At 36.9% G+C, this 21176-nt stretch overlaps 1 protein-coding gene across 4 annotated transcripts in view; it reads left to right on the top strand.

Moving 5' to 3' along the window:
* Positions 1-21176, top strand: part of SS18 (SS18 subunit of BAF chromatin remodeling complex) — a 43018-nt gene that overhangs the window by 14534 nt on the left and 7308 nt on the right. The window contains exons 4-8 of one of the 4 annotated variants that reach the window (XM_041399374.1): positions 2712-2865; positions 9203-9424; positions 17404-17571; positions 18291-18395; positions 20616-20708. In XM_041399374.1, coding sequence (XP_041255308.1) covers positions 2712-2865; positions 9203-9424; positions 17404-17571; positions 18291-18395; positions 20616-20708 — 742 coding nt within the window. The remainder of the gene's footprint in view (positions 1-2711; positions 2866-9202; positions 9425-17403; positions 17572-18290; positions 18396-20615; positions 20709-21176) is intronic. The other 3 variants (XM_041399376.1, XM_041399375.1, XM_041399377.1) reach the window with 3 other exon arrangements.

Below are 21176 nucleotides of genomic sequence, written 5' to 3'. Positions count from 1 at the left end.
GCTTCACATGTTGGCATTTACTAAAATATTTTCAGGAGAGCTCTGTAAGTTTCTTTACTCTTTCAGCTTCCCTTTGGGCAGTTTCTGATCAGTGCCATTGGACAATGTATTGCTCCAAAAGGCTTTGTCAAAAAACTTGTGTTAAGAGGCTTCTGTTAATTATGCAGCTAGGTGGTTTAATTTATATTTTTAAAAATTTCTAGTAAATTAGAAAGGTTTGACTTTACTATGTTGGTCCTACTTTTTTTATAAGTAGAATGTATAGTCTTTGTCTACCTTCTAGTTATCTGATAGGGTAGTTTCTTTTAATGACATATTGTTACTTTTTTAGCATCTTGGACCTTTTTCTTGCATAATATTCAACAATCTGATATGGATTCACACAGGTCTTTGGGCTGTTTCCATATCCAGAAGCTCCTCTTGATTAATTACTTTTCTGGTAGTACCTCTTCAAGTGTTTTTAGTTGCTCCCTCAATTGATTTAATTCCCTGTGGCTTGTGATGTCTCTTTAAGGTTTTTGTATCTAAAGTCCTTAACAATTTTTTGTTCCCTGTCCTTGCATGTCTACATTCTCTCATGCTTTTTGATAACTGCAATGTTTTTCTTGAAGGATAGTTGTTTTGAAAACTTCAGACTAAAGAGAGTTGGAATATATATAGTTTTGTTTAAATAATCCTTGGAGCTTTTTTGCATCCCTCTTTCCAGAGATAAGGGCATGCCCATGTTTGTACAATGTCATATGCAGGATAGCTAAAACCTAGATATGAGCTGATCTTCTTTGGTACTTCATTGGACTTCCTAATGTTTCATACTTGGAATTGAAGAAGTTCATTGTAATTTTAAAAACATTTCAGCTTGGATGATTTTTGACTCTGCTCTCAGTTTGCTGGCGTGGGCCTTCTCTGAGGCTTACATGGGACAGTCTCTGAGCTCTGTTCATGTGGAGGTTACAAGTGTGTTGGTTTTGATAGTATCCCTGAACATACTTTCCAGACAAAAATTAAAATAGTCTGTTTGTTTTCTTTTTTGTTGTTTCTTTGTATATCAGTTTTAGATAATTTCTGTTAGATTCTCTTAAATGAAAAATTAGGGTGATAGTGGGTTTTGAAGGTGAAAGGATGGAAGACTTTAACTGAGGGGAAGCAACCTTGCCTTGGTTGCTCACTAGTGGAGGAAGAACAAGCAGAATGGAGCAGCATTTCAGTCACAGTGTTCAGAGGGTAGAGCTGCCTTTCACTCTTAACCTTCTTCACCTCCTGCCGCTTCTGCTATAGGCTGAAGAAGGAACTTTGCTTGTAAAATGTTACTCTTCATGGAGGAATGAAAGGAATTTAGTAAGAGAAGTTGCCTATTTGCTTGTATTTTTCTTCAGCTCCTTCCTTCTTCCTGCTGAAAAAAAAAAGCCTTCACTAATTTCCTGAAGAATTTTTTAAAGTACTGAAGGGAAAATAATACCTGCTTGAGGTATTTGAAGAAATGTTGAGACAACAAATTGCTGCCATTCACTCCCCTCCCCTGGCAAGTGAATGTATGTGTGTGTCTGTGTTACCCTGCTGTTACCATCGCCAACATACACTCACTGGGAAAGCCTTACTCTTCACTACTGTATTGTGTTTTGTCTTTATGAACCTGGTGAATAGTGTAGGCATAGGCAGGGACTGGGTTAGAGAGGAACTTGGGGTTCACCTGCTTGTTCTGTCTGTGAAGAGAAATGTTGAAAAACGCACACGTGGTTGTCTCATGGGGACAGTTTTTCATGAATGGTTATAACCTGTAGACAGAGTCCTCAAAAGCCAGAGAGCCAGAAATTTGCTCTCACTGAGATGATTTTTACTCCCCTGAAAGTGCTTGGCTAAGGTATGTGAGAAGGATTGTAGAGTCTCCGAGGTGTTTTTAGTAGGAAAACAAAGCTGGCTACTAGCAGTTTCTCTGTCTCCTTACATTGCTATGAGTAGAACCTACCAGTAAATTCCCCCTTGTATTTATTGTTTTTCTTGCTCTCCCTCTTTGAACTCTCAAGGTTATTCAGTTATTTTCCTCACAATTTCATTAGGAAATTTGCCAAAAACATCCTTTCTAGGCAGCTGTCTCTGGACCTTTGGAGGCCAGCACTAATGTGCTTCCAGTCTGTAGGGGGTGTTTGGCATGGAATTATGAACTAGGCCTTCATCGCTTTGGGGGAGAGCGGGGAAGAGATTGCCAGTGTTTTACCACACCCAGGTGCAAATTTTTTGCTGGTCTATGAGCATTCAGAGGCTTTCATCTCATGTTGTACCTGTTTTGTCCCAGTGCAAGGTCTGTTAACAGCAACAAATAGTTGATGTGAGAGAATTACAGTGAACACTTATTTCTGTGTTGAATGAAAGCTTTTGTGTGTGTGTAAGAGAGTGACTCCAGCAATCTTAAACTGTTCAGATGCAGTTTTTAATGAGGCTTTGATTTTTATTTTTTTTTAATTTTGAAATAGTGCTCAAAGGTGCTGTGGTGTTGTCTGCATGTAATACTTAATGTAAAATGGATTAAAATGTTAAATGTTTTGCCAGAATTAATGTTGGAAGGAGTTAAACATATCAGATAGAGAAAGAAATGCATTTCAGCGCTTTCCTTCATACGCCATTGAACAGTATAGGCAAGTGCTGTACCATATGTACATATAATATATTTGTCAGACTAACTGCTTCTCGTGTTTGACTAAACTGTCTCCTTTCAGCCACCCACACAGAATATGCCTATGGGTCCGGGCGGGATGAGTCAGAGCGGCCCTCCCCCACCCCCGCGCTCGCACAACATGTCTTCAGATGGTATGGTAGGTGGGGGCCCTCCTGCACCACACATGCAGAACCAGATGAACGGCCAGATGCCTGGTAAGTTTTTCTCCTCTAAGACATTAACACCAACGTTGCCTGGCAACTGAAACGACATGGGGGCTCAAGGGATACTAGATTGTTGATGACAAAACTGCTTTGAATGCCCCCGAGTACAAGCTCTCTTAGAGTTTGTTAGCTACAGAGCTACGTGACCTGTATTCAGTGTTTATCAGGCTGCCCTTGGGCTTTGATGTAGCTGACACACAGCATTCCTCTGATGAACAGAACTGGCTAAATTTAGTCTGTTTGAAACCATGCAGTACAGCTGGCTTTAGAGGGCTTACTGGGGAAAGGTATTGGCCTGTGGCTGAGCGAACACAAATCCTTCCATAAAAAGATAATGTGAAATCATTGTAGCTAAATAATTAGATAATAATAAAATAGATACATCTGAAAGAGGCTGTTTCTGATTTGGGTAAATGCTTAAAAGAAAAAAAGATTGCTTTTATACAGCTTCCACTAATCTCCTGTGTTCTTTATTATTGAAGATGTGTTGAATTGTAAGGGATTTGTAAAGAAATGGCCTCCGGATTATTGTTCTAGGTGTAAATTTTAAGTCAGTTTCTATGCCATCCTGTTTTGTAATAAAAAGAAATGTACTTGGGAAGAAGAAACAAAGCAGAGGAGGAGGATGATAAAATTCCACATTGTACTACCAATACTGGCTTTGGGGTAACTATTCCCTTTAGCAGTCAGATCAGAGTGGAGTAGGCAATGGAAAAGCATGCTTTCTTTATATAGAGGCTATTTTCCCCTGAATTTCCACTTGTAAAATCATACTGCCTATTTCATGTGAAATGGCTTTCAGCTTAAAATTGCATTCCCAGGATTGCTTTTGTTCAGGACCCCTTCCTTTTTTTTTTTTTTTTTTTTTTTTTTTTTTTTTTTTGTTATGGAGGAACTTTTCATGCAAAAGCTCCTCATGGTATTGATACTTTCAAAAAAAGGAAACTACTGTCAAAGGATCTTCTTTGAAAATTCATCTCTCACTGGTGACAAGGATAACCTTCGTGACAGCAAACACAGTAATAACCATGCAAAACTTAATACAAAGTAAAAAATATAAAAATTGCTGTAGTCTCTAATTTCTGTGCAAATCTTGATAATGGTGGCTTTTCTGAAAGAGTAGCTTTAATAGCCTCCAGAGGCTGTGTGTAAGAAGTGCAATAAAAGATCTAGAGAAGTTTCATCATACATGTTGGTCATGGCCTGTATTTGGAAGGGTAAAAAGCAATATATGCTGCTCCCTAAGTAGGGCAGAGATATTCTGATTATGGTGTCCTTTATCTAAGATCCATCAGTTCCCATGGAGAATAGCATTGCCTCTCAAAAATCAGTCTCTTTGACCCTCAAGTGTAATCATATTATTGTTATTATAGTGATCTTTTCGAAGGAGAAGGATTACTAAGTCACAATGTGAGCATAATGACTTCACTGCAGAGCCACGGGGGAGAAAAGTCACTCCTTAAACATACATATTTTGTAATTAGATAGAATAAGAAAAGAGCTCTTAGGAAAACCTGTGAAAGGTAAATAGCTTTGTTTTGGTATTCACCTAGACAGATACTTAAATACAGTTTCCAACTAAGCTTTAATTTAGCCTTTCGTCCAATGTATTCCCTTTCTTGAATGCCTGTTCTTTCCATCTCAGTTTGAAGTTTTCTCTGAGGATGTGAAGATAAACAGCTTAGGAGGAGGGCATCTCTAATATCAGAAAGGCTTCCTAAAATCATTTCACAGGTTGGAAGAAGGGAAACAGAATTATCTTGTTAAGCATACAGCTGAATTACACATACCAAGTGTGTGTTAGTTTACCTGCTTGTGAACCTTTCAATATTTCACAGAGAAATTTCTCTGTATCTCTAATAATTTCTGCATTGTATGCATTTGCTTTCTGGTTTTAGGGTGCTCACTCTGTGCTTACATAAACATTTATACTAAAAACCAGATACAAAATCTTAAAATATCTGTAGAGATGATCTGTTTAAAAGGAGTAAAGTCACTAACTTAAACCGAGAGACCCAGGACTGACATCTGTTGACCAGCATGGCAAAAATAAAATGCAGGCTCTTAAAAATGCCCGCTATGGATTTCAGGTATTACCTGGGCAGGGGCTTCCACAGATCTGAGTATGGGCAGAAGAGAAGGGTTGATGAGAGGATTAGAAGAACTGCCTAGTGATGATCAGGGCATGAGTAATTTTAAAGTTCTGCTACAGACCTGTCCCATTGCCTGAAGGGCAAAGGATGATTTTTCTTGTACTTGTGTCCTGATTAATGCAGAACCTGAAGTGCTGCTGGGGCCTTTAATTGCATCCCCTGATAAATGTGTGTGTGTATCCTCTTGCCAGGAAAGACAGTCATGACAAACCTTTTTCAGCTGGTGATACACTTGAGTGTTATTTGTACCTGTGACAGATTGTGGTTTTTAGCTGAAAAAATTGCTGTCTGAAGAGTTGCTTTGACTGAGTTTATGTGATGCAAAGTAAGGGTGGTGTGGATTTGGAAGGAGATGATGACCTAAGATGTGCTGGGGTCAAGTTGTCTTCCTGATTTCTTGAGGTTGTTTTCTCACATATAAAAAGTTGAAAGGTAAGACTAGCTGTAGGGGTCTCTGTCCTTTGTTGAGCCACTGGTAGGTGACCTTCCTGAATAACAGGTTGTCCTGGTTCCAGCCAGAACAGGGTTAATTTTTGCAGTAGCCAGAAGGAGGCATGTCCAGCAGGATATTGTGGGGCTTCTGTGTGGTGAGCAATTGCCTGTGAATCCTTTGCATCTTGTACAGTATTATTAATACTGTTGCTGTGTTAACTGTTCTTTTTTCCTATTTCATTACTGTTTCCAGTAAATTTTTCTTATCTCAACTTGTAATCTTTACTTTTGATGCCTCCTGTTCATCTCTCCAGCCCAGCACAGGAAAGGGGTACAAGGGATCGAGCAAAGTGCTGTGTGATTTGGAGTGTTTTAGTGGAAACGGTAAAGTGGGGAATAGCATTTCTAAACCACAATGCAGGTGTTTGTGTGTTCCCAACAAGTTATCTCAAAATCTTTCCTTCCTGCAAATGTAGTCTCAAATGTATTTAGTTTGGATTACAGCTTCTTGGAGGTAAGATGTATGCATAGGAGGTTAAGAGGAAAAAGGACTTCTGTTTATACTTAGGATAGATAGTTACTCTGCTAACTTCATTATAAAACAAATCTAATTAGAAGTATATATATCTAAGTATAGCATTTAAAGCACTTACTTTAAAGTGGAGATACACTTCATGCCTGGTTAATTCACTCTCAGTCCATTCATATTCTCTTCTTCCTATTTCATTTATCCATATAAAAAAAGAAAATCAATTGTTTTGTCTTTATACGCAAGAGAACTCAATGAAGTGTTTTGACAAACTATAAAAAAAAACTTATAAGTAAAATGTGGTTTTATTATTTTTCATTTGCAAGGTTTTTGATCCTATGGTCTTAGCTTTTTCTCTGTTCTTGTTTTCCAGCTTCTCACTAAGAAACCCCTAGATTTTGACCACAGAAAATTCAGATATCTTGCATTTCATATGACAGCTTTTTCTTATGAGTGCTTTCTTCTGTTTTAGTGCTATCTAGAGACATGAATATAAACCAACCTTTTAGAGAGGGTGTGTTATTTTTTCAAGCTATCTCTTGCACTGATTTTTGCCTTCCTCATTTTGCTTCTTATGTTACCAGTTTTTAAAAACTTGCTCCCCTGTGTGCTTGCCTAACTCTCTGAAGACTATCACTGACAAAGTCTTCCTTTAATCAGAAAGAAACAAAGCCACTCCCAGGCCCTAACTTTGTGACACTAACCCTGAGTATTCCTTCCTTTACTTAGGCAAGTAGTCTTCTAGCAGCTCTGCAACAGTTGCTTGGCACTACAGTAGGAAGCTTTTCATCACTGTAGCTTTACCTCAGAGCACATTCGTGATTGAGCTCATGGTTAGAGACAAGCTCACTTTTTCATAACTAAACTGTCTCCATGTTCTCATTATTACAGAATTAAGCAGTGTTGAATTGAAGAGGGGCAGCATAGGCATCTGTAGTACTCTTGTGGGCATAATCCTATTCACTGAATTACTTTTTCTGTATTTGTGGTGGACCTGCCTTTGTACATATCAGCAATCTTGGCTCACCTTGTTTTGCAGGCACAGTGAACTGCATGTTTGATGCCTTTTTCAGCTTTTACACTTTCCTTGACAAAATAGGTTTGTGTTTATTTCAGTAAGATGTCTTAAGGGCAAGAGGATAAACACATTTTAAAACTTACTCTCTGTTTCTTCACTTTGGCTTTAGTAGCCACGTTCATTTATCATTATCTTTTCCTTCTGCATATTTTTGTTTCCGTCAGTTAGTATTGTATCTGTGACCTTGTGTGCAGCTCTGTGTCCTTTTTTCTGCCTTCATTCTACCCTAGATTAGTGCATTTTTTTTTTTCATTAGCCAAGGACTTAGGAGCTGTTTACATCTGAAGGCATAGGGGGGTGTGTGTATGGTTCTTTTTTTTTATTTTTTAATTTTCACTGGGAAATATGTAAACAAATCAGTACCTTTCTACAACTCTACTACTGTAGTTTCTTTTAGATACCCCTTCTTAGACTTTTCTAGCTTAACAAAAAACCTGTGGCATGTTAAGCAACCAGCAGCATCTTCTTGGTGAAATCTGTAGGTATCAGATTTGCCTTGTTTACAGTTGACCTAGTCTGTCATGTCCTCTGGTTCTACATATTTTCACGAGGTCTTCATGTGGTGCTTGTCATGGGCATAATGCATTTCGTCTACTTCTTTACTTGTCATAGTTACATCCAGTCCCACTTCTTACTAATTTTAGTTCTAGTAGCTGTTCACCTATTCCACCTAAAGTAATGAGTAAACTGACCAGATGGCATTGTAATGTTGTACTTGTTAAAGTACCCATTGAGAGTAGATTGAATTCAGAGAATGATCCGAATTCAACCTCTGTTGTCAGGAGAAAAGGAAATAAAAGGTGTAAAGATGTTGTTGTCACATGGGTGTTTGAGCAAGTTGCTTTTCCTTTGCATCTTCACAAGCTGAACTGATAATTTGGAGACTGTCCTTTGAGTCATCATCCCCCACTCTAGTAATCTGCAAATACACTTGCAGAATATTGGCTATATATAGTATATGATCAAAAATGTTAAATAGTTCTTCAGCCATTTTTATTCTACATTGTTTCATACTGCAATGCTAGGTCCGTTAGAAATCAAAAGCATTGATATTCTGTTGTGTTGAAATTTTCTACTTTATTTACAAGTAGAGAAGATGCAGCACATCACCTGTAACATTTTCCCTTTGTTCCTTTTTTCACACTTTCTTGATTTCCAAGGTTGTTCTTTTATGTATTCACAGCAAAGGTGTTTACCAGCCTAGGTCACTAAATGCTTTCCATTTACATGTCTTTCTTATAAAAAAGTCGTGATTGAAGTATCCAAAAAAAAGTCTTGATGTCTTACCACAAAGATTTGTTCACATTCCCATCTCAGGAGATAAACTCAGGAGTTGTCTTCCTGTCATGAACAACTTTTGGTTACATTTTTTTATCTACAAGGGCATTAAAACACCTGTGCAGACTAAGTTTGGCTCACAGGTTTTCCATAAAAGCCTTTGCTGTTGTATCAGTGATCCATGGAGTGCTTGTCACCTTCTCTTTCTTCTATGGGTGACTGTATAATTATTTGAATGAAAATTAGCCCAAGTTAGCATTTTGTGGTTAACTTGGCAGTGTTAAATTTGTTGTTGGACTTGGCAATCTTAGTGATCTTTTCCAACCAAAATGTTTCTATGATTCTATGTAGTTATACCATGTCAATGTTAATGCTGCCTGCATTTAAAAATAATAATTGTTAGTTTCAAAAAATTGTCTAGCATGAGTTGTTTGAATACACAGAAATGTTACATCCATTGTAACAATTACAACTCTGATGAAGTTATCAAACTGTCTGTTTGGTCTTGTGCCATTCAGAATGACATTCAGGCTGTATTGTGCAAGTACTAAAAATACTAGTTTTGTGTATGATATGGATAGAAGATGAGCTCTATGATAATTCACCTTTGTTTCAGTAGTTTTAGTTACTCAACAAAAGAAAATGTATTTCATAGTAGAGATGAATTTTATTGTTCACTTTGTTATTTTTAAAGTGAGGAAATCACCTGCAAACTGTATTTTAAATTTATTTTCATGTAATTGTATTTAATGACTTCTGTTTAGTTTTGTGATTCAGTATGGCTGTTTTCACCTGGTGATGGTTTATGGTTTTGTGATGGTTAATGTACAACTATTTTCCCTGTTTTTCTTTCTGAAGGACCCAACCATATGCCTATGCAAGGACCTGGACCTAACCAGCTCAGTATGACAAACAGTTCCATGAATATGCCTTCGAGTAGCCATGGGTCCATGGGTGGCTACAATCACTCAGTGCCATCATCACAGAGCATGCCAGTGCAGAATCAGATGACAATGAGCCAGGGACAGCCGATGGGCAACTATGGGCCCAGACCAAACATGAATATGCAACCAAACCAAGGTAAGTGAGGTATCTGTTAGCTTCTGTAAAAGGAAAACATCTTGGGTGCAGATTTTTTTTTAGTGGTCTTATCTTGTCGATTTCCTTTTCTGTATATGTTTGTAACTGAGATTGGCTCCGTTGCTTAGAGCATGGTGTTAAGAACACAAAAATTGTGACTTCAATCACCCTATGGGGGCCATTTATCTAAGACGTGGACTCAATGATCCTTGTGGAAGGATCATCTCAGAATACTCTGTGAATATTCTGTACCCATATTTGGAGGATTCTACACCTCTTTTCTCCCATATATCTGTGACTTTTTGTTTATTTGCAGACATTTAGCTTTTCAGGTATAATGTGAGAATCTGGAAATGATCTACTTTCAGCAGTTACAAGCTGAATCTACTGTTTGTCTTTTTCAGACTTGACATTTCTGGCTAAGTGTTACTGTCATTCAGGTTGATAAATACATCTCTACTTTTAAGTCTCTTGGTTAAATGGAAGAATCAAATTCAGATAGCCCTCAGATAGACCTAGTTAGCCTTTGTTTTCTGCTGTATGCTGTTTCAGCAGTTTTAGCATGGAATGTTGGTTTAGTCTTAGAGAAGCAAAATTCAGTTCCAGGAACAAATTTGGTACTCCCTGCTGTTTTCATGAGATGTCATTGTGTATATAGTAAAAATCAAAGCTAATTTTCTATCTAAGGTATTTCCTTTGCATATACTGATGGTGTTTTGATGTCCTTGTTGAAGTGCAAGGACATTGTGGAATTAAAATATTGCATTAGAGTCACAGCACAGCAAATTACTAAGTTGTATATGTACTGCATATTCTTACAGAGGTGCTTTACAAGTCAGCAATCAGTATTTTCAGCTTACCTGTTAAGTCTGTTACTGCAGTGGATCTGTACATAGCACCTGCTAGAAGACATATGACAAACCAAAGCTCCACTTTATGTGTAGATACCATCTGTTCCTGAGGTGTACAGACAGACCAGGTCATACTGATCAGTTTGATTATTAGGTTACAGAAAGGTGCAAAACAGACAAAAGACTAACTTAATAAGAGGCTAAAAATAAGTCATGATGAGAGAAGCTGTTTCTGCACTTTTCTTACCAGTAGAGAAAGTGAGTGCACTGAGGCCTTTAACTTCAACATAGTTAATGCATTTTTCTTAATGTATAACAATGGAATAAACAAAAGATAGGTACATAGTAGGGGAAATCATAAGTGGGAGTACTCTCTGAACTGGGAAGTTATCTCTGTATTTTGGGCAATACATAGTGTAGTAATTCTGTGAACGTTGTAAGATGCTTTGGAAAAGCCCTATGCTGTTTCAATTCAGATTTTTTAGTTGCAGAGTTAGCAATAATTGTGTAGCAGTATGTGAGGGAGCCATCTAGTAAGTCACTCTGCAGAAAACAATTTTGTGTGACTGGCCTAAAATTTAGGAGATGATTGTGTCTCACAGTAGCATTCTTTACATAATATTCCTCTGTTGTGTTTTCAGTACTCTGTTAAACTTGAAAATTGGTCATTAGAAACCAAGCAGAAGTAAACTTAAAAAATTTCTGTGCTGAGCAAATAGTGGTACTGAAGTGACTTTGGGGAATAGAGAATGAAACAGTATTAGTGAAATTATAGGCTCAAGAACAAGAGCAAAATCTTTACTTAGAACAATGCCATTAGGGCCACAGCAAGCTTTTGCATTGTGTAACTCTAATTCTGCAAGTTTTGACCCTTTAGGCTGATACTTTTCCCATTTCAAGTGTCTGCTTCAGGGCTGGTTCTATTTTTTGCAGAAGTTTCACAGAAGGAGAGGCCAGTAGGGTGAAAAATCATGTTCTTTAAAATGCTTCAATGTCTCACAAAAACATTAGTGAACAGAGAACTTCATATATAAATATAGGAGTGCACGTGCCCCTTTCTTTAAAGTAAGGCTTTGAAACTTGTCTGTTATGCAAGCAACGTGCTATTTGCTGTTAAATGAAAATACTGTTCCAAATACCTGTGAGAGAGGAAGTCTTAAGTCTGAAGATGGGGATGTTCATTATTCTGATCTAAGATGATTCCCAGTCAGGTCTGCTTAATACATTTCCTCCATTTTCTAATCTTAGTTTTTGCATGTGTATTGATGTTTGATGGCAAATTAGAGGAAGTATTCTTGTATCTTCACTCTCTTGTGACTCCAAGACAGCTGGGCAGATAACTACAGCAATCTCTGAAACCATAAAAATTTAGAGGCAGGTAGCCAAGCCCCAGTCTGGCTGGGCAGATGTCTCATCCAAGCATGGCCGCTTCAGGCTTCTCTCCTAAGTGAAGAAACAAGAATGAGCTGCTAGGAAATGCACCCAGTGCTGTTTAACAAAAGGGGGGTAAACACATTTGGACTCAAAGATTTCTTAACTGGTCGTATGTACAACAATTCAGAAATACAAGTGAACCAAAATTTCTGAACCTCAGTGTTCCTGGTCAGGAGACATTTGTGAACCCCTAAGTATGTTTTGTTTCTTTGTCTTACAGGATTGATCCATACTGAAAATGAGAGATCCTACCAAATCTGTCCATTAATAACAACACTAGCTAAATATAATGCTAAATATTCCACAAGATGAGATCTTACAATCTCAAGTTGGCTGTTAAAAATTAGTAGATGTTTTTTGCCTTAATCTTTCCCTGTGTGGGCTCCTCATCTGTAGAGGAATGAATCTGATGGTAAGATTACAATACCATCTGATTTCACAGGAGAGTTGTCAAAGTGTATTCATTATGAAGATTTGGACCAATTACTTATGGGTGCCATAAGAAAACTTTTGAATAAATTAATAATTCTGTCTTCAGTGTTTGACTAGGCATCACATCTGACATGAACTATTAGGAAGAAGCAAAATACTGAAATAGTTTTCCAGTGGGTAATATCTGCCATGTAAAGATGAAGCCAGTACTTCTGGAGGAAAAGAAGCATACTATTATATGATAGATAAAACCACCATAACACTTAGCCTTGCTCTAACACTTGGTTTATGCTTAAGCATAACCTCTTTATGTGCACTTGCTACCAAAACATCTTGCTGTATATACACCTTGTGAGGCAGATGGTGTTAGCAAGAAAAAAATGAAAAAGTGCTAATTAAAAAATAAAATGCATAGTAACAGAACTGTTTTCTGGATTTACTTCCTGTACCCACTCTGTACTCGTTATTGATTTGCACTAGTTATAAAACGCTATCCAGAGGAATACCTTAAATGAGAAGGAAAGTTTTCATGGTATTGATTTTATATAGTCAGTCCAGTTTAAAAGAGGAATTCTAGTAATTTTGGACTTAAAAAGCAGAATATTATAAGTGGAAGATTCTGTAGATGACTCTTCATTGAAGAGTTAATACAGCAGCCCGGGACATCTGCAAGGAATATTGGCTGCCTTTTTGGAAAAAATATGGAACAGAAGGAGCTGAATGAGTATTGAAGAAACTATGTTCTTATGGGTGCATTTCTTCTTGTGTGTGGTAAACTACTTAGGTTGAAAAAAAAATTCAACTGTTGCCAGTTTTTAACTTTTCAGGGGGGAAGATGTAGGCATGATTTTTCTGAAACCTGAAACTTGCATGGAAATTCCTCTTTTTTATGTTGAACAAATCTTTCACACTCAGGGAATAATATTTAATAGTGAAATTAATACATTTTATACGTAAGAACCAAGAAATTGTAGCTTGGTCATCTCAGAAACTCTGTTTGGTACACATGGCCATCCCAGAGACTGTTTCTCATTTGTCAGATCCCTCTGCTGGGATTCCATTTCCCTGCTAGAAGAGCTTGACACAAAATTGCCAAATTCCCAGTCTCTATTGAATGAGTATTATATGTTTCCTGTGGTAAGGGAGGGGAAATAGTTTACAGGTAACTCCTGCAGGACAAGATCATGTTGACCTAGTCACTTGCAGACCAGTTGTCAAATCTGGTGCTGAAATTTTTTAATGATAGTTTCATTTATATAACCTTGGAAAAATTCCATTAAAATTTCAAAGCTCTTTCTCTTACAAGCAAATATGAAGATAAGGAAAGAGTAGTGATGAGACAGATGCGGATTCTGGTTGTTTTGTTATGCACATAAAGAAACATAAAGATAGGAACATCCAATGTTAGCTAAAATATAAACATATTCAGGGTATGGCAGATCAGGATAAAGTGATTTCTGAGTTTGACTACCTTTTGTAGGTGTCTTCACATCTGTTCACTCCCATGTAAGCTGAGACTGTTAGGTTTCAGTACCTTGACTGTTTACAGTAGTCAAGATGTTCTGGAAAAAGCAGGGCAGTCTCAATTTTTTTTGAAATCTAGCCTATCAAAGGGAAATAAAATTGCCTCCATATTCTGAAATGTCGTCATGCTATAGCTGCGTTGTGTAGGATGTCTAGCTGTAGAAGACACTAGTTTTGTCATGAAAAAACAAAAGATATAAACAGCTGCCACAGAGCTTGTGCTTTCATCTTCTTTCCCTGGAGTAAAACATGAAAGGCAATGTTAGTAACTAAGGAATTTTTTTCTATGTCATTTTATGTTCTAGTTTTTTTTAAATGATACCTGAAACTGTGGTTGAGTTTGAGATGAGAAATTTGTGGAGTAATAAAGTGTGGAAAAGTGTCTACTGTCTTTAATTTGCAGCCTCAATCATACATTAGAAGTAGGAAAAAAGTTTTGTGTGCTCAAAGTCTTTTGAGATAATGTTTAAACTGCTCCTGGTGTTAAAACACCTTTAGATGGTGGTTCATTTGACTAAGCACATCTGAATTGTAGTGTTTGTCAAGTTAAATTGATCCTGAGTTATGGTTTCTAAGATAGTTTGCACAAGCTTAAAACTGTCTTTTAAAAAAGAAGAATTTTTTTTAAACATGTGGAAAAACACCAAAAAAGTTTCAGTGAGGGCTGCTGCAGTTTGTTGTTACCTGATTGGAGATTCAAGAGCTGTGTTTCAGAGAGCTTGTCAAAATCTGTGCCACAAATATTAGAAAACATTATAGAATCGTTGAATGGTTTGGGTTGAAAGGGACCTGAAAGATTATATAGTTCCAGCCTCCCTGCGTGTGCTACAACTAACCTAGATTTCTCAGAGCCCCATCCATCCTGGTGACCTGAACACATCCAGGGATGGGCATTCACAACTTCTTTGGGCAACCTGTTCCAGTGCCTCACCATCCTCACACTGAAGAATTTCCTCCTAATATCCAATCTATACCTACCCTCTTTCAATTTAAAACTATTGTCTTTTGTCCCATCACTGTCTGCTGTGTAATAAGTCCATCTCCCTCCCTTTTATAAAGCCCCCTTAAAATACTGGAAGGCCAAAGTGAGGTCTCCCTGCAGCTTTCTCTGCTCCATGCTCTCTTAGAGTTTCCTTATCTATCCCTCTGATAATCCTTGTGGCCTTCCTCTTGATTGGTCCAGGTGGTCTTTCTGTGTCTTTCTGTGCTGGACACCCTAGAGCTGGATACAGCACTCTGGGTGCGATCTCACCAGAGCAGAATACAGAGGCAGGTTGACCTCGCTTGACCATCTGACCATGTCCATGCAACCCAGGATACAGTTGGTTTTTTGGGCTGCAGGCCCTCGTTGCCAGATCAGATCCAGCTTTTCATCAATTCAAACCCTCAAGTTCTTCTCAGGGCTGCTCTCAGTGAGTTTCCCACTTGGTACTCATATCTGTCTAGCTTTGCCCTGACCCAGGTGCTGCACCTTGCACTTGGACTTGTTGAACTTCATGAGGTTCTCTTGGGCACACTTCTCAAGTTTGTCCATATCCAAGTAGATAATGAATTAAGAATCTTAAGTGTTTTATGAAGTTTTGGGATTTTATGTCATATTAAGTATTACATGATGAATGTACATAGCTTTCTCCTAGGCTAGATTTTTCAAATGGAAGAATAAATTCAAAGTTCCCTCATCCCTCAAAACCACTGCATAAAATGGATATGTTCCATGAGGCAGTAGAGACCATGGTGGTTCTTTTAGGTATCTTTTTAATAAGAAGAACCAAACTGGAAGGAAGCCAGGCCGTCTGCTATGAACACAACACACAGCCTAATACAGGGTAGTGAATTCTCATTGTGGCTCCACAAAGCGTTAATGAAGTTCTAATTTAAAAAGCAAACAGAAAATCTCTACATTGCACCACAGGGACCCAACACATTTTATCACATTGTATTGTGACTAATATTAATATTGTTAATTAACAAGCTTTCTTGAGATCTAGGAATATTATGGCAACAAGTTTCTATTTTTTATCAAGACTGCCTAATGTTTCTCAGTACCTCCAAACAGAGGAGCAGTGAAATGGAATAATCTAAATTACCTACTCATTTAGAAGATCAAAAAAGGAAATGTATTTTTCCAATAATTAAAATAAGTACATCTGAATTTGACCCCTTTTTTTTTACTTTAAAGTCAGGACACAGAAAGTTGCCATACTGAAGGACAGAAGCATAACTGTATCTTCTTAAGAGTGGCCAATATTTATCTTTAGAGGAAAATGCAGCTTAGGCCGCTTTACTTCTTAGTGAGAGATTCCACATTGGGGTTTTATGGGATTTAAGTAATGCATTTTGAATTCATACTATTAATTAATTTGTCATAACTTTCCTTCAGAACTCTGCATAGACAGTATATAAGTGACTGCATATTCCTTTGCCTGTATAAATCCATTGTCCCTTGGCCTGTATCTAGGTATTTCTGCGGTACTGTAGTTGCATAAAGGACTTTCTGCTTATACTTCAGCACCTAGTTATTCGAAAATACTAAATGAAATAGAAAATCTAAGGATACAGAAAGAAGGTGATACCTTCCTTTTTCTCCTTGGATGGTACTTAGGAGTGGTTCTGCTAGTTTGATGTTTGATGTCATGGTTTGTTTTAGTTTTTGGTGAGGCTACTAGTTTCTTACTCTCTTTGTAGTTTATAAAATAAATTATTTTTTCAAAAGCCAAAAAAGCTTAGGCTTTCACCATTATAGACTGGGCAGTATGTGTGAAGTGGTGTAAATTAATATATTGCAAAAATCTGTTTTAAAAAAAGTTTAGCTCCTTTTCAAAACTTTTTCCTCTTCACGTTTTTGATACTGGAATAACTCTTTTCTGAAGTGGTACTACAGAGGAGGTGCAGAGGCTGTTCTTTGTTACATGTGGTATCAGTCTAACCTGCAATCTCATATAATGAAACTGTGTAATCATCATTTTCATTGCTGTGTGGTGTCAGTAGGGTGCTCTTTAACTGTCTGTTTTCATTACTGAAATTTGCATTTCTTCAAGTACAGCCTTAATCAGATTTTGTCAGTTGATAAAACATGGACAATACTTGATCTCTCCTGGTCTCTTCCTGGGTTCATAGAAACTTGGTGCAGCTAGGTATGAAAGATATTTTGTTACAGATTGTTCAGGACTGTTCAGTGTCAGGCAGAGCCTGTCTTCTGTGGGTCTTTTGCGTATGCCTTTGTGTAATTGCCTGTCTGGTTCATGTGGTTTGTCTTTACAGGCTAAGTAAAATTGTTGATTTTGTGATAACGGCTGAGTGGTTTGTTGATGGAAAATAACAGCAACTATGTATTTGTACTGAAACTATGCTCTGAGGAGATCACAAATGTTAAATAATTTTTCTATGACTTAGCAAGGTTTTCACCTACACTTTTTTTGAAGATATTTTTTAAAACAAAAAGTCATGAAAGTGTTTCAGTTGTCTTTGTGCATGTGTAAATTAATATCTGTGGTTTTGAAGATAAACCATCTAAAAAAGCAACCTTGTTTAGGCTGATAGCTGTTTTCTAGTTCGGCTGCTGAATTGTTCACCTACATTTGCATAGGTTCAGAAACAACAAACCCTTACCAGAGCAGTGGATATACAGAGCCTTTTTTGATCCATTTTTAAAGGTCAGTTTTTCCAGGTTCTTTTGGACAGGTTTAATCACAAATCATTTTTGTGTATTTGACATTGTTGCTGCTTTTCCTTTTGCAGGTCCAATGATGCACCAGCAGCCTCCCTCCCAGCAATACAACATGCCACAGGCAGGTGGCCAGCATTACCAGGGGCAGCAGCCACCGATGGGAATGATGGGCCAAGTTAACCAAGGAAATCACATGATGGGGCAGAGACAGATTCCTCCATACAGGCCACCACAGCAAGGTAGGAATTCACTTCAGTCTTTTTGCATTGATTTTAAATAACCATGTTTAAAACCATTTTACATCTCTTTCTTGCTTACACCAAATTTCTGTCAAGTCATTTGGTGTCACAGACTTTGTTTGCATACTCTTTTTGTTACCCATTTTAAGGGTGGTTCTTGCAGCAAGAGATTACTGCTATCACCATGAAATGTGAAGACAAGTTTGTTTTCTTTTTCTTTTGGTTCTTTCTGAGATTATACGTTCTGAAATTATGCATCTCAGATATACTGATGCAGAATTCTGTTTTGATATTTAAATGATAGGTACAGAAAAGGAACAGAGTACCTACTTGGTTCTGGATTCATTCATTTACAAAAAAAGGAACAATGTTCCACGATTTTGGTTTTGTTTTTTTTTTTTTAGTCCTTTTCAACAAGGAATAATTTTATTTTTAACACCCTAGTCTGTTATACACATATTCCTAAAATGAGCTCAGAACTGAAGTTTGATGTATATAGTCTCAGTCTAGTGCAGCCAAACAACTGTGTGTTTGTTGTTGTAGATAGATACATTTACATATTTTTTTTAACTAAACCAGATTACATATATTGTCTGTAATGCAACAGTATGGGTGGGGAATACATTTGAGAAATATTTCTCATACTAAAATCAGAAATTAGCAGGGTTTATAACAGAGAAAACAAGTTATTTACGTATTGACTGGTTGTGGTTTTTCAGGCCCACCACAGCAGTACTCAGGCCAGGAAGACTATTATGGGGACCAATACAGTCATGGTGGACAAGGTCCTCCAGAAGGCATGAACCAGCAATATTACCCTGATGGTAATCTCTCATAAATGTTAACTTTCCCATTTTCTATACCTGCCCAATACTAATGTAGTCATATGCCCAAAATTAGGGGATGAGGCAAGAATAGTAATTGGATATCATACCTCACATTTAAAAAACCTTCCAAATTCAGAATTGTTACTACATTTAAGTTACTTGACTAGTTAAATTTGCAACTTAAAGCATGTAATTTGTATGACTCCCATTTGAAATTCTAAAAAACAGTTTTAGGATTTCATAAGAATGCAAATAATTTGTTTCTCTCAAAGAGATGGAGAATGTTTCTTGATGGATGTTTCTCTCAAAGAATGGAGAATTCTTTAGCATATCTAATATAATTGAGATGAATTTAAACAGTCATAACTTTCTTATCAATAAGAGAGGGGGCGATATCCTTTTATTAAAAAATTTACTGAACTGAAAAAACTTGCTAAAAAGATGTGGGTTTTTTCTGTAAATACTTTTTTAACTTAGTGTTTCATTTTCATGTAAGTCGCACAAATGTGTTATTGCTGACATGGTGTGGGCCTCAGTTTAACATTTGTATAGGAATAAAGTGGTCCCTGCCCTGAGGATATTGGAAATGTGAATCCTCTTTAGATTTCCCCTCAGTGCTTTCAAGACAAGACTGAAACTTTGAATTTCATAAATCTGTCCTTCTACCTCTTGGAATATGGAGTGCTGAAGACTATTGGATTGTGTTATAAGTTAGGAAGGTTGAAATTAACTTGTTTTCAGGCTGAGCAGAGACTGGGAGAACAAAGATGCTAACTCCTGACTACTGTGATAACCATGTGTGCAACTTAATGATGTCTTATGAAGCTCAAGAAATGTGGTAGATATTAATATTTAAAAAATACGTACAAAGCAGAGCTGTGTAATTGCCAAAGCAACTACTCATAGCAAATAAAGGGATGCGAGTCAGTTGTTTGAATTCGATTTCCGTCAAATTGATTTTAAGGTACATCAAGCCTTATCTGTATAAGCTTACATGTGTTAATTTCTGGAGGTGTGTGTGCAGTGTTATTTTACAAGTTGCATTAACTGGTAATTATTCAGATTTTGTTTTGGAACATTTATACATACACATGAACACTGAACTATTACAGGCAATTTACTCTAGTAAGGGCAGTTTGATGTTACCATCAATGGCTTTGTGGCAGCACAGATGACTTCTAGGATCTATTCTTTCTAAAGAGTCATCTTTATCATTACCTCATTATTACTCTTATGTAGAATACAAGTAGAATATTTTAAGACTTGTTTTAATGGTTATGTATGCATGTAAGATTCAGTCAGTGACGTATTGTGCAGTTGCAGACCTGATGACAAAACCACTGAGTTTCAGAACTGTTTCCTCCTTTCCTTACTTGTATCTAAAAATTTTATTCTAAATTGATACTATTTCATTTCAAATGTAAACAAAATTTTGGCATATGTTCTTGACCAAGTTAGCAATAAGATACATCTTCATCATCTGTAAGACAAAATATATGTGTGCTAAAAACAACAACAGGTGGGGTGCTTACTGCATATATTGGTTTCTTAATCAGAGATGCCTGTAGTCTCTGAATAGAAAGGTTTGTCTGTAATGAATCTGCTCAGGACTGGAATGCAAGAGGAAAAGTTTTCTTAAGACTTTAAGTAGGAATTCTGTTTGTAGGAAAAACCTTGAGAATGTTGTATTTCTGCCATTCAAAACCAGAATTTAATGTAGATGATGGTTCATAACTTCATTGAGCTTTATTTGTTATATTTCACACTGCTTTTAGCATATGCTTTTGAATTGGAGATCAGCAGAACAGGTGTTAGACAAAGTATGATAATTGCTTTCTTTGTTCATTCTAATTTAATTCAGGTTATTTACATGTGAAAGGCCTAAATGCTTTCATTTTTTTTTTTGAGTGAAAGATGAAGGACTTCTCCCCCCGTCCCCCGACTCCCCCAACAAGGATTATTGGAAGGTTAAGACCATCCCTTACTGTGATGTTTCTAGAACTACTGCATTAAGCCTTTTTTTTCCCCTGTCACATGTTAATTCAATATGAAAGGAAATCATATTAATAAGTCTTTGGCTAATACAATTGAAAATTCTTTTTCATGTATATCCAGTTGAAATTTTTTTTTTTCATTTTTCTGAGAAATGAAATATTTTTAGGGTTTTCACTCAGAGGCCATTAACGTTTCTTCCTGTCTCTTGTCGAATTGATGTAGGTCATAATGATTACGGTTATCAGCAACCGTCGTATCCTGAACAAGGCTACGATAGGCCTTATGAGGATTCCTCACAACATTACTACGAAGGAGGTATCTATATACCTTCACACACATACGCACATACATTCCCTTTCCTCCCCCACCCTCAACGGGAGCAGAAATTCTTGCACAACACAACTTATACCCATGCAAAGCTCTTGTAGAATACTAGTTGCTGGCTGTCTTGGAAATGGCAGGGAACTTGGAGCCTTCAGAATAATTTGTTGCAAACACCTTAAATATATAACCACAGTTTGCCATTCTAACAACAGTAAAATGACTAAAACACTCTAGAGATTTTTTTTTTTTTTTTACCTCAATGGAAATTTTTATTTTAACATAAATTTGTTGGTTCAGTTATATATCTTTTTGTGTGTGTATATATTTTGTATAATTATAGTGCCGTTAGGAAACAGCTTGCTGATCTTGTGTAGCTAGTCTGTGCTCTTGTAGCTGTCCTTAATTTTGTCTTTTTTTTTTTTTTATTTTATTTAGCATAGTCATGATCTTATGACTGTG

The sequence above is a fragment of the Onychostruthus taczanowskii genome, unplaced genomic scaffold, assembly GCF_017590055.1.
Source record: "Onychostruthus taczanowskii isolate IOZ18803 unplaced genomic scaffold, ASM1759005v1 scaffold16, whole genome shotgun sequence".
Lineage (NCBI taxonomy): Eukaryota > Metazoa > Chordata > Aves > Passeriformes > Passeridae > Onychostruthus > Onychostruthus taczanowskii.
The sequence above is the reverse complement of the archived record's forward strand: the minus strand, read 5'-3'. Positions and strand labels throughout refer to the sequence as shown.